General features: G+C 47.0%; 1 protein-coding gene across 1 annotated transcript in view; it reads left to right on the top strand.

The window, feature by feature from the left end:
- CECR2 (CECR2 histone acetyl-lysine reader) overlaps nt 1-14,283 on the top strand; it is an 849,481-nt gene that overhangs the window by 706,377 nt on the left and 128,821 nt on the right. Inside the window, exon 15 of the mRNA XM_078673636.1 lies at nt 6,496-6,624. Coding sequence (XP_078529762.1) covers nt 6,496-6,624 — 129 coding nt within the window. The remainder of the gene's footprint in view (nt 1-6,495; nt 6,625-14,283) is intronic.

Genomic DNA, 14,283 nt, shown 5'->3' with positions numbered 1-14,283 from the left:
GTTCACCGAAAAAGTCAACTGAAGTTAAGGAAAACATCTAAAGAAGGGGGAGATTTTGAGAGGAGGCGATTAATTTCCTCAACTGGATGGAGAATGCTCGTGCGGGGTCCTCCCTGTACGGAGTAATGGAGAAAACACCTTTCAAAAACTACCACCGCAAATTTGCACAGAAAGACAAACCGCAAGGACTGCATCACCTGTTCCGTGTTCACACTGAAGAGGTTAAGAGCGAGGCAGAGGCGAGCCCAGCACTCCATCCAGTCTGTCACTCATGTTACTGTAACGAAGCACATCACCTAAATTACCTAGAAGGTTTCTTTTCCTGCCCATATTGCAGGTATCAGAGCATAAATCCTGTTGTGGCAGCACCAAAATAAGATTACACAAAAGGGTTGTATAAACTTAGCACTGACACAAATAAATGAAACTCCAAGAAATCAGCTGATCTGACTCTGAACCCTGAGTGCAAACTAACTCCCTCCACCCCCAGACAAAGCTGGAAAGGCTTCCTGGGAAATGTGAGATCACTCCCTAAACATGCGACTGAAATCTGGGACCTCCTTAGCTCAAACACCTGATGTAGATTTTTTAACTGAGACATGGCTTAAACCTACCAGCACCCCTGCCATCACCATCGCTATATCAGAAGGTTATAGGATCCAAATACTTGACAGGCAGATCAAAATAGGAGGAGGGATAGCCATCATCCATAATGATAAAGTGAAAATTACAACCCTAGAACAACGTAGCAATGAGAAGGTCGAAATACTGATTTTTAGGATGGATCTTACGTCACAAAATAGCTGGAAAGGGGCACTGATATACCGCCCACCAGGCCCCAAAGCTGATTTTTCTCTCCAACTCATGGAGTTGATAGTTCCGTATGTGATCTCCTCCAGCAACTTTATATTGCTGGGAGACTTCAATATACACTGTGAATGCCTTGATAAGGCAGAAATATCATCTTTCTTAGGTGACCTATCTACACTGAACCTCCCAAAAATTAATGATGGTCCAACCCATACAGCAGGGCACACTCTTGACATAATTTTCTCTAACTCACCTCTCCTCAAATGTCAATTTGAATTGACGTCAGTCACAAAACACTTTCTACTAACAGGGAGAAAAAAGACAAAAAAACACCAACTCCTAAACCTAACACCAGTAGAAGGCAGAATAAAAAACTTCCTTTGGGAGTGGAGGAAGATGACTTCAGAAAAATTGATCCTAAACATAATACAATATGGATATTGCATAGAACTAGACAAGACCCTTCCATGCAAGGGACCCAGAAAAAATGTTTATTTAAAGTAGGGAACATCGCTTCTACTAAAATAAAAAGAAAAAATTATGGCATAGAACCAGTACCAATAACAGCAATCAACAAAGGAAACTACTCAACGTATTTTCTGATCCCAAAGGTAGATGAAACACTACAGCCAATTCCAGACCTGAGGTTTCTAATTCTTTTTTATAAAAACTCAAATTTAAGAAGACCACTCTGCAGGAGGTAATACCAAAACTGCAGATAGGTGGCTTTTAAGTCTATTGTTGCCAGGAAATCCCCTATTTGCCCATCCCAATGAATGCAGGTCACAGAAAATACCCCAGAGTTGTGATAGACAAAAAAACACTAGCAGTTCAAGTTACTAGCCTTCGGAATCAAATCCACATGAATAGTATTCAAAGTGTCTAGCTACTACTGTGACAAGCCATAACTGTTTATCCCTACCTAAACGACTGGCTGGTAAGGCAAATTCACGCAAAAACTGCGAAGAGCACATAAGCAAGTAATGAGAACTCTACACAGGCTGAGATTTTTGCTAAACATAGAGAAGTCATTTCCACAACCCTAACAAGTGAAAATGTTTCTGTGGGCAAGGTTTGATTCTGCCCAAGGGGGTGTGTCCCAGCGAGAAGATAACATAATCACTGGTGAAGGAAACACACCTGTACCGAAGGGGCAAGCTCTGACAGTGAGGACAGTGGAGAAGTTACCAGGAATGATGGCTTTTCAGCCTCCCTTTGATTCAAAATGCAAGACTCCACAGTAGACCAAATCAGGAATGGTTGTAAGATCAATGGTCACAGGCAACCGGGAGTTAGGAGTTTGGAAGATCTAGTGGTTGTTACATAAAAGATAAGGGAGGAGATAGCATGGCGGAGCAGATCACATATAACACAAGGAGGAACATTTGCTCCACTAACTCCTACAGTGACCATTGCAACAGACGCCTCTCATATGGGATGGGGAGCTCACATGAACAATCTCAAGGTGTGGGGCGTCTGAAAGGAACAAGAAGCTGTTCAGCATATCAACATTGTAGAACTAAAAACAGTATTCCTAGCCTTAAAAGCCTGTTAGAAAGAGTTGTGGTTGAATACAACATTGATCCAAACAGACAATACAACCACCATGTTCTACATCAACAAAGGAGGTGGGGGTTGACTACATTCAAAATAAGCAGAAGAGCTGTGAAAATAGTTGATTCACAGGAAGATGGAAATCATAGCAGTCCATCTACCAGGAAAAGACAATGTTGAGGCGGACAGAACATGCAGGCAAGCCTCACGTTCTCATGAATGGGAACTAAACCAAACAGTGCTCAACAGGATTTTTTAGAAATGGGGAACTCCATAAATAGATTGGTTTGCAACTCCATGCAAAATGCCAAAGCGTTGCCTCCAGACGTTACCGCAAATCCATGGAGAATGCACTGTCTATTAAACTGGTTAAGGAGATTTGCGTACGCATTAAACCTGATACCACTACTGCACAGGATGATCAGCAAACGCAAGAACAGCAGGATGACCCTGATACTAATTGCTCCACAATGGACAAGACAGTCCTGATTCTCGAAGCTACAAATGGGGGTGGGGTCGCACACTACTCACACACCGGCGGTGTCGCCCCAAGGACTCTGGTCAATGTAGTAAAGTGTTCGCGATGCATCATCTTTCGATCTTCTGCTATCTTCGCTGTCTTCGCCATCCCTGACTGGGGGTCGCGTAACTAGTTAGCATGGAGGAGTCTCGTTCGTTATCGGAATTAACCAGACAAATCGCTCCACCAACTAAGAACGGCCATGCACCACCACCCACAGAATCGAGAAAGAGCTATCAATCTGTCAATCCTTTCCGTGTCCGGGCCGGGTGAGGTTTCTCGAAGCTGATAGATCTATCTCAGGGAAAAATTAACCGATTACCAAACCAACAAGATCTGCTGTCAGTGGAAGAAGGAGGTGTACTACATCCAGAACCAGAGTCAATGTCTTTAAGCCTAGCAGCATAGCTCCTGAACACTAACATGTGGATACCTAATACTACCAGAGTCTGTGATGGCTGTCCTAAGAGAGGCAAGAAAGCCAATAACAAGAGGTTGCTATGAGGCTAAATGGAAAAGATGTTCACTCTGGTGTCTTAAAGAGAGATTATTAAGGAAAAACACGAGATAAAATGGTGTTAAAATATTTAACACATCTCCTACACTGCAAACTAAAATATGCATCTTTGAAGGTTCATTTAGCAGCAATAGTGGCATACATATGGGACCACATTGGGAGAAGTTTTTTTCGCAGCACCTGTGGTAAAGAGCTTCCTTCAAGGAGCAAAGACAATTGTGCTACCAAAAAAGGTACCTGGACCCACTTGGAATTTGAATGCAGTTATCACACAACTGATAAAGGCACCATTTGAACCTTTACACAAGGCAACATTGCAAATGCTCACTCTAAAGACTGCCTTTTTATTGGCCATAGTTTCACTACGCAGGGTCAGTGAGTTACAGGCACTCACATTAAAAAGAACCAGATTATCAGGTACACAAAGACAGAATTGTCAGGAGAACGGACTCACATTCCAAATATAATCTCACAATTCCACTTTCAATGAAAGTATTCAAATACCAAGTTTCTTTCCAAACCCAAGTATGCATGCAGAAAGGACATTGCACAGATTTTATGCAAGAAGAGCTGTAATGTATTACATTGAAAGAACAAAACCACACAGGAAAACAAAACAGCTATTTGTTTCATTTGCAAACAGTTTTCTAGGAAGACCAGTAACTAATCTGTTGTGCCACAAGAATGCAGGATAAACATTACATTCAACACCAGGGGCACATTCAACTAGAAAGAACGGAGCAATCACTGCCTTTCTAGCAAATACACCATTAAAAGACATTTGTATGGCAGTAACGTGGTAATCCGTGCACAGGGTACCAAAACACTATTGTGTGGATATACAGATAGACAAAAAACCACAAGTGGGACAAAAGGTCTTGCAGCATCTGTTAACAAATCAATGCTCATATTCAACTCAACAACAACAGAAGGAACAAACCGCTTAAAAGTCGATGCACAGCATGTTAATCCAGAAAAGATTCACGCTGCAAAACATCTGGTTTCTTACTTGTCAGTGCAGTTGTGCAGCTTAGAGTTTTCTGGATTCACAATCAAACCCACCCACTTCCACCAAGAAGATGAGAGGAGGGAACAACATGAGAAAAAAAAAGGTTCTGAAGATGGTGACCAAAGGTGGGAGCTTCCAGAGGAAGCACAACGTCACATGGGGACACCAAATGGAGGTGCTTTAACCGCTTCCATGCTGCCGCGATTCTGCTCCTGCGCTGAAGATTACAGCGCGGGTGCGGTCATGACGGCCCCCAGCCGTCATCAGCACACGAGCACTGTAGTGCATGACGGCTGGGGGCCGTCATCAGCATGCAAGGGGTTAATGCCCACCAAAACAGCAAAAAAGCAAAACGAGAAGGACGAAAGATTTTATGGAGAATTCAAGACCCATTCACTAGATGGCGGAAAAATGCACAGTATGTGAATTCAGAAACTTCAAGCTGAAAAACTACACGGACCGGTAAGAAACCATACATCACCACTCAGGCACACATGTGGAGATACTTCCAATATAGGTTCTCTCCTGAGTAGTTAACGGACATTGCAACCAACCAGGACACTAAACAGATTTGTAAGCGTGTACACTTTGTAGGTTCCTTGACATTCTCAACATTTTGACAGTTTGAGCCAGAGACCAAGGAGCAGAAGCTGCACATACAAGTTTCTAACAATGTCTGACAATTGTATAAAATATGAGCTATAATCAATGCCTGGGCAGCTGTAGAACCTAAATACGGCAACCCTTACAATTTACTCATCATTATGCCTTTGGAGTGAGCTTAAGATTTTGAGTTTAATGGCAATTGAAAATCTTTCAGTGTCTTACGAACTTCTTGACAGTAGAGTTGGTATCACTGAGAGATTTCAACCAATAGATTTTTCTCCATATTTCACATTCACTCCTGAAATTAGAGTCCATTACCACTGGACAATATATCGGGTTCTAAAATTCTAAAGAGGATGACTCCCAAGTCCATTAATTTGGCAGATCCAGGTCTTAAATTTGCATATTATATCATTACGTCTCCCCCTGAAAGAGAGTTCATAATTGGGTAAAACAACAATGACTAGGAGAATCAGACTTTCCAAAGTAAATTCCTGGCATTGACCATCCCGTCATCATATTCATGCCACCCTGCTTCTACATACTTTCTGCCCTTTATTCTTTCAATGGGTGCTTTCTTAATTTGTGCAAGAAGGTGGAAGGACGACTTGAAACTGCACATACATTCGAACCAGTGTTCCTGTCTGCATCCCACTTTGTAGACTTTTTCAGGGCTGTGGGGGTTCTTACATTGCTAAAGCTAGATATTTTGTTTAATCAACAGACCGAATAGATTTAAACTACATTTCTAGTAGATTACTTATTTCCACAGAAAGAGTATAACGCCTATATTTTTTTGATTCAGGGTCTTAATAGAGATTGTTTCAATGATGGATGTATTGAGGTCTACAGAAGTGGTATATGTACTGGTTTGGCACATGGGCAGCAAACACTGTGTGGTGCAGAACAAAACATGAAATTTTCCTGTACCTCAGATTGCACATATGTGCAATGTAAGGAATGTTATTGGAAAGATGTATGTGTAAATATATCATCTTAAATCAATTCTCACCCCCTCCATTGATCTACAAGGCTCTATTGTGTTCCAACGAAGCACTGAGCATTATGTAAGTAAAGGTGTCAGCCATACTCAAGTCTCTATTTGATACCAATCTTATTTCCTAAATGGTTATGGTATGTTACACATGTACTATGGAAAAAAGGTGCTCTTGAACAAACTTTGGAAAATTGATTTCTTTTGAAAATGATTTTAATACAAACAACCCCACCATAAATAATCATTTCCAGGCTCACACACATGGCAGATCTGTATTATATATTTTCAAACTAGTTCACCTCATGAAACAGATGTGATATGTTGGAGTCATTGAGTACGAAGTCTCAGGTCTTAAAATGCCCTCCCTCTGAGCACATTGTCTTGCCACACTTTTCTCCATGTATGTAGATTTAAGTGCCAGCATTACTGATGGTGCCTCTTTTGTCTTTCTCCTTGTGAATCGATCGTTCCTCACTATTCAGAGGCCAACAATTCCTGGCCTGTTCGCCCCTCCAAGGGTCTCTGATCCAACCAACCTATATGGATCTCAAAGAGTACCAGAACCACACCCAGGCGATCAAGTTCAGCATCATCCGCACTTCAATGTGCAGGTATTGTGCATATCCAACAATAGTTTATTACTTTCTGTTTTTTATTCCTGTGGCTTTAAAAAAGGATAACTTGTTCTATCAAACTTACTGAATGTAGGCTTTTGCAGGTCACTTGTTGCTCTATTATGTTTTAATTCTTTTTTATACAGCACCATCAACCTGTGGTTGCATTGACACTCTTCACAGTTTGAAATTGTCGGGACACTGTAAGACATGAATCATTGTAGTGGAGCAGCATTTCTTAATATTGCATTGATGATATTGATACCCCATCTATAGCGACATGAGCTTGCACCAGTGTATATTTCAAATTGTCTTTAAAATGGAAATTCTAAAGCTTATTATCATTAAAAACATGTGTTCTCTTGTATGGGAGAAAATTAGTAGTGAATGACGAATTTTACAATACATCACATTAGTAAGTACATAGTACCGTCTAGAGGCTCTGCTGTCCATCTAGAACAATAAATGCAAAAAAATATGGAGGTTGAGAGGATTCAGGTGCACCTTTGATATGGAGAAGACATTAATTGCAACATAAACAAGCATGCGCATAGTCAATAGGTCCAGCATGCATTTTGAGTCCAGAATAACACATTAAAACAGCTGCTGCAGTGACAAAAAAAATCAATGCATCTATAAGATATTGTAATGTAGAATGATTGAGTGCTTTTTTGAGATGTAAAATAGTCAATCATGTATTCAAATGAAAGCACTGCAAAGAGATTTGAATGATACTCATTCCAACCAATAGCATGTAAGGCGAGGGCAGTACTTCTCTGGGCTGAGCCAAATGCACACCCTATGTCATTTTAAATAATTGGTAACAGTAGATCTTTCAGACAGCTGTACTACAAGGCAGACCTAAAAACTGATCTTCCTCCAAAAGCACACAGATTTACCTTGTTGGTGATTGTTAGTCCTGTTATAGGCTTTCGCCTACCATTATTCCTCATGTACACTACCACCTAGTGGTGAAGCTGGAAACTGCTTCTGATTTTAACCTGGTACATCGCATGCATGCAAGTAGCAAAGTGCATACATGTAATGTAGTATATGTACCCCTCACTCAAGTGCAAAGCTTCCATTTTAAAGAAGCCTACCTTTCAGTTAATTTTGATCGATGACAAAGCAGGTGCCCAGAGAGAGTTGGGATTAGACAAGAGCCTTCGAACTGGAAGTAACAAACTCAACATAAAGGTACTTTATCCTAGTCCTATATCTTTGTTCTCTCTTATTCTCAATCTGTGAGGAGATACCACAAGAAAAGAAAGAATAGAGGAAAGTCCCTGTGTGAAATCCACTATTATCCTGGCTCATGGAATTTGAGTAACATCTCACCCTCCTCATGAACCCAATGCACCGAGATGACTACCCTCTCCCATTCTTACCCGCTAGAAGAATCAGCGAAAATCAGCACTACTGTTGTATGCCTGATACCTGTTAGCGCGAGGGCTGGGTGGCATGTTATGCGTCTTGGGGTCTGGAAGAGTGCTAAGATATTTTTTTTTTTGTAAAAGTTGGTTTTATTGTATTTGAAAGAGGAAACAGAGTTAGGAAAAAGACCGAAAGGAGAACAAGCGGCAATATTGCAGCAGTACAAACATGAGCCTTGCAGGAACTTCCGACATATCCATTAGAAACCTCGAGCCCCAGGTAACCGCACTAAGCGGCGTCCGGAAGAATAGCGACGGTGAAGGGTTCCAACCACCAGACGTTACTCAATGTCTCCGCTGAGTCTGCCATGAGGAAGGATAATCCAGTTACACGAAATGTCACGGGAAATTCCCGGGCAGGCAAGTTCCTTCCTCAGTGCCGCAACAAGTACAGAACCCCCCCAACTATGATCCCTTCCCACCCCCCCCCCGCAGTCCCCCCCCCCCTTCCCCAGGTGGTGGCGCCAGATCACACTCTCACTCTTCGCTACACACTCACATCATTCGGGCAATTAACTTGGAAAAGGTGAAGTGCTCGTAAGGCCGATGGACAGACAGCAGATGGCAAACAATTCGACAGATACTTGACTAAAGGCCCCCACCGGAACATTAAGTTCTTAAAGTTGCCCAAGAAGATGCCCGCCATTCTCTCCAAGCTCATTAATCTCCATAACTTTGCGTGCCATAGTGACATAGCCGGGGCCGTCGTTTTTTTCCAGGCCGCAGCCAATGTTAGCTTAGCCGCCCTTAAACACAGCCACATAATTTGTTTGTCTGCTTTCGTCTGATGTTCCAGCAGCGGATCTCGGAGACCCAAGATAACAAAGGACAGGGAGTCCGGAATCGGATACCCCAACATGTCTTTGATATGAGATAAAATTTCGGCCCAAAAAGGTCGAATGACTGGACAGTCCCACCAGATGTGGCGAAAGTCGCCCAGTAAGCCACAGCCGCTCCAGCAGCGATCCGAAGACGCCGGGAATATGCGATGAAGTTTTGAGGGGTAGAGATACCAATCAAACATAGTTTTGTAATGGGCATCCCTTAGATCTGCTGAGTGATTGTGGGTCTTAATGTCCCGCCAGAGACCGTTCCATTCACCTTCCGCTATGTCCCTATTCAGCTGACCTTCCCAGTGGTCCATATAGCGGGGACGAGGGGAGACCACTGTGCCAAGCAAGAGCTTATATAAAAAGGAGATTGTTCCCTTCATTGTGGCAGTCCGCAAAAGAAAGGCTTCGAAAGGTGAGGGTGGTCTCGTAGCCGCCTCTCTCAGACCGGGCGAGGTTGCCCAGTGGATCAGCTGGGCATACCGGAATTGTTCCGTGGGCGGCAGGCCGTAGTCCCGCATGCAATTAGAGAATGTGAGGGGTTCCATGCCATGGAAAAGATGTGTAAGGGCCCTACAGCCGCCCTCCCTCCAAGGCCGAAATGGTCCCTCCCGTAGCGCCGGCGGAAAAGCCGGATTGAAGTGCAAAGGAGTGAAGGGGAGGGGAACGACGTCCAGCGTTCGTCTCCCGATACCGTGTCCCACACCTTTAGGACAGTGCCTGTGGGAGTGCTGACGTAAGCATTGCTAGGCCTGTCTGGATTGGGTTCCAAGCCAGGTCCCAGATCGACCTCCCAGCCACACTCCTATCCATGTGCAGCCAGTGTTTTTCAGATTCTTGCTGCGACCACTCCACCAAGACCCGCAGTTGCGCGGCCTTATAGTACAGGTGCATGTTCGGGAGGCCCACTCCTCCTTCCTCCCTCGGGCGCCTCAGAGTCGCATAGGAGAGGCGTGCCCGTCCACCCTGCCAGATGAACTTCAGCAAGAGGGTCTTCAGCCGTCTGAAGAAATCCATCTCCATCGGTAGGGGGAGGGCTTGGAAAAGGTACAGAAATTTAGGGAGGAGGACCATCTTGATGGCATGGATCCTGCCCAGCCAAGTAATGTATTTTGGCTTCCACCTATCCAGTTCCCCCCTTACAGCCGATAACATAGGCGGAAAGTTCGCTGCGAACAGGGAGCCAATAGAAGGTGTCAGTCGGACCCCTAAATAGAGCAGGGAGGCCGGCGCCCATGCCAACGGCGTAAGCGGTCGTAATCGCTCTACCTCGGTCGGCGGGAGTGTCAAGTTCAAGATATAAGATTTATCAAAATTAACTTTGAATCCGGCGACTTCTTCAAAGTTGGACAGCAGAGTTTGAATGTGCGGCAGAGATTGTGCCAGGTCCCCCACTGAGAGGAGCACATCGTCCGCAAAAAGGGAGATCTTACGTTGCTCCCCCGAAAAGGGAAGTCCCTTTATCAGCTCCTGCTCGCGCAGCGCGATGGCCAGAGGCTCGATGCTTAAGGCAAAGAGCAGAGGTGAAAGAGGACAGCCCTGTCTCGTACCTCTGGTGTGAGCGAAGCCGTGTCCATTAATCATCACACTGGAGCAAGGGGTGCTATAGTTCGCGCGAATCATGGTAATGAATTGGTGCGAGAATCCAAAGGCCTGCAAGGTGCGAAACATGAAGTTCCAGTCCACCCGATCAAAGGCCTTTTCCGCATCCAACCCCACCAGCACCGCCGGGAGACGAAACCTTGTGGCCTTCTCAATGAGGTGAATCACCCTCCTCAGGTTATCGTGCGTTTGACGCCCCTTAATAAACCCTGATTGATCTGGGTGAATGATGGCCGGCATCAGATCCCGAAGTCTACGTGCAAGGATAGCAGAGTATAGCTTAGCATCAATGTTGAGTAGAGCTATCGGGCGGTAGGACGAGCAGTGGGACGGGTCCTTCCCCGGTTTAGGAATCACGGAAATCATAGCCTCGGCCATGGGGCCCGTGGTGCGACCCGTGATTGCCATTTCATTGAAGAGGGGTACCAAAAATTCGCAGACCTCCGTAGCAAAGGATTTGTAGAACAGCGCCGTGTAGCCATCCAGACCAGGAGCTTTGTGGAGCGTAAGGTCCCCGATAGCCTCCAACACCTCCTCCCTAGAGATAGGGGCCGCCAGCAGTTCGTTCCACTCTTTCGATACCCATGGAATGGGGAGGTCAGCCAGAAAGCGATCCTGAGCAGCTCGGTCTAGGGAGTCACCCTTATAAAGGGCCTCATAGAACCGGCCAAAGAGGTGTGCCTTATCTGCATCACCGTGGTGAAGCGTTCCCGAAGAATCCAAGATGCCACCTATATACTCCCTTTCCCGTTTATCTCGTAGTTGGCGAGCCAGATGTCTACCTATTTTATTTCCCTGAGAGTAGGAGATGCGCCGAAGCAGGGTAAACTCCGCACCGTTGGCATAGTGGGCCTTCAACTTACCCCGCACTGCAGTCAGTGGTCTCAGAGTGAGCCTAGATGGATTAGCTTTGTGGGCCTGCTCTAAGGCAGCCAGTTCCGCCTCCAGTTCCTCCCGCACCTTCCGTCTCAACCTATTGAGGCTGGCGTTAAGGTGAAGGCACGTGCCCCTTATGGAGGCCTTACACGCATCCCAGGTATTAAAGAGGGAGGTGTCCGACGCCGGATTGAGAGTCCGAAACTCCCCTATTGCCTTGCGTAGTTCCCTGCAGGAGACGTCATCCCTGACAAGCGCCGGTGGAAAATACCACTTTCTCACCCCATCCCCCCCAGACGGCCAGCGCAACCCTAGTACCAGCAAGCTGTGATCCGATACAGACAGAGGGAAAGCGCTAGAATCTCGGATATCCCCACGAAGGGCCTGGCTCGCAAAAATATGGTCAAGCCTGGAGTAGGAGTGATGGACATGGGAGAAGAATGTGTAGTCGCGCGACTGGGGGTGTAGGAATCTCCAGCAATCAATCAATCAAGCCAAGTTCACCAATCATTCCCTGATTTTCAGTGGAAAATACTCCTGCCCCCGCCCTCTGCGCCCAAGAGCTGTCCAGATCTTTGTCCCAAACCATATTAAAATCACCCATTAGTACCATAATGCCTTCAACAAAGTCCCCCGCCCTGTCCAGCAGGTCCCGGAGAAAAGCATTCTGCCCCGAGTTGGGGACATACACCACCACAAACGTACACGTCACTCCACCGAGCACCCCCTTGACCATAAGCCACCTTCCTTCCTTGTCACAGCTAATCCCCAAAGGTTAGAACGGTAGAGACGCTCGAAAGAGAAGCGCTACCCCTCTATGTTTAGTGGATGCAGAGGATCTATAGATTAGCGGGAAGTGTCTATGGCGCAGCCGGAGTTCATCTTTACGCGCCAGGTGGGTCTCCTGGAGCCCCACAATATCCAGGTGATGATCAGTAAGATATTTCCAAACTTTTTGGCGCTTCTGAGGGGAGTTAAGACCCTTGACATTCCATGTCCCAATACTAAGCAGCATAAGGGAATTTAAAAATCCACCCCTGTCTATTCAATGCAAGTGCCTTCCCTCTCCACCAGTCCTTAGGAAACAGACCTGCCTGGCCCGGCACCCCCCTCACCACCAGGTCCACACAGAACCCTGTACCCCTTTCAGTGTCCGATAACTCAAGATCAGTAACAGCATCCATCCAGCCAACAATCGCCCCCAGAGGTCCGACAACCAAGAGCCCCAAGAATCTAGACGCAGTGAGAGAAACGCATACCATACAGTCATACCAGGCGCCACCACCCCCCGACCCACCCAACCCCTTCCCGCCAAGGCCCCCACAACACCCCCTGTGCCCCTCCCCCCAAACCAAACCCCAACCCAAAAACAAACAGATATACTTAGCCACCCCAATGAAGAGTCCCAGATCAGTGCAGCGCACAGAGTAGTCACTGGGAGGGGGACGGGAGACTCCATGTGGGACTCCCAAGGCCTCGGTCCGGGGTGTCTTCTCACAAAGTACCTTCATACCCACGGAACCGGAGTACACTAGCCCCCCCGGCGCCCACAGGCCAGCAGCCCACAATTCAGGCCGCCCCGGAGCTCTGCTGTGAAGTCGTCAGCGTCGCTGAAGCAACGGAGGCCACCGCCTCTCCCCTCTCCGGTAAGCTGGTTGCTCGATCAGGCCGCCCGCGATCCGATGCCGACCCCACCCTGTGCCAAGATGAGGATCGATGCCGCCTTCTCGGCGAAGGGCTGTCCGCCCTTGAGGCTGGGGACTCATCCTCGATGCCCAGTAGCTCCTTTGCCACCTGTAGGGAGCGGATCTGTGCTAGCTTATTCTGCCATCCGAAAACTATGCGGAATGGATGACCCCATGAGTAAGGAATGTTATGGTTCCGCAGAAACGCCGTCACTGGCCTAAACTCCCGCCTTTTCTGAAGAGTCGTTGCCGCCAGGTCCTGATACAGCTGCGGGTGGTGTCCACGGAACTGCAAAGTTGGAACGACTCGCGCTTTTCTGAGGATCCTCTCCTTTAGCTAAAAATCATGGACACAAACGAGGATATCAGGGGGCGGCCCTCCGCCCCTCCGCGGTAGACCAACTCTGTGGACTCGATCCATCCGAATCTCATGCACATCCTCCTCGCCCAGGATCTGAAGGAAGAGGTCTTGCACGTAGCCACGCAGATCACCCGCTTCGCCATCCCACGGCACCGCTCGTATGCGAATGTTATTTCTTCGAGAGCGGTTCTCCAAGTCTTCCGCATGGGATTGCAAGTCTAAGTTCTGTTCAGTGAGCCTCAGCACGTCCTGCTGCAACTGATGGACGTCGTTCGCCATGCTGAGATCGTGATCCTCCAGCGTGGCCACTCTCTCCCCAATGCCGTCCACGTCTCTCCGCACCTCCAGAAGATCAGATGTCAGTTGCGCTCGGAGGTCCGAGATGTCTTCTTTGATGGACTTAAAGAGGTCAGTCATGAAGGCTTTGGTGACCGGGGCCTCATCGTCTGATCTCTTAGGAGAGGAGCTCGGGCCAGGGGACGCCGGTTGCTGGGTGCTCTTTGGCTGGCCGTCTTTGCCGTTCTTCCCCTTGCGCAAAACGGTAGACATTACGGCCCCCCTTGACTTCCTGGGAGACACCACGGACGGTGCCCCCCCGCCACAGGACAGAATCCTGTCAATGCCCTTGCCGCGCACCCTCGGCGTGTGCCTAGATCCCCAGGCGTAGCCCCTGTTCGTCTCGGTGGTTTAGGCAGACCAGGTCCAGTGGAGGCAGCCTCCGCAGCTCCAGCCCCCACACCAATACCAAGGGCGTTGTTGTATCAGCAGTCGCAATGCTGCGAGAGAGGCAAAATTCTGGGGGACTAACCTTCCCCTGTGGCCCACAATGCAGGCGGGCACCTCGATCAGCTAGGCCACACTCCACAGAC

This window comes from Lissotriton helveticus, chromosome 1_1 (genome assembly GCF_964261635.1).
Source record: "Lissotriton helveticus chromosome 1_1, aLisHel1.1, whole genome shotgun sequence".
NCBI classification, from domain to species: Eukaryota; Metazoa; Chordata; class Amphibia; order Caudata; family Salamandridae; genus Lissotriton; species Lissotriton helveticus.
This window is presented reverse-complemented; position numbering and strand designations above follow the sequence as displayed.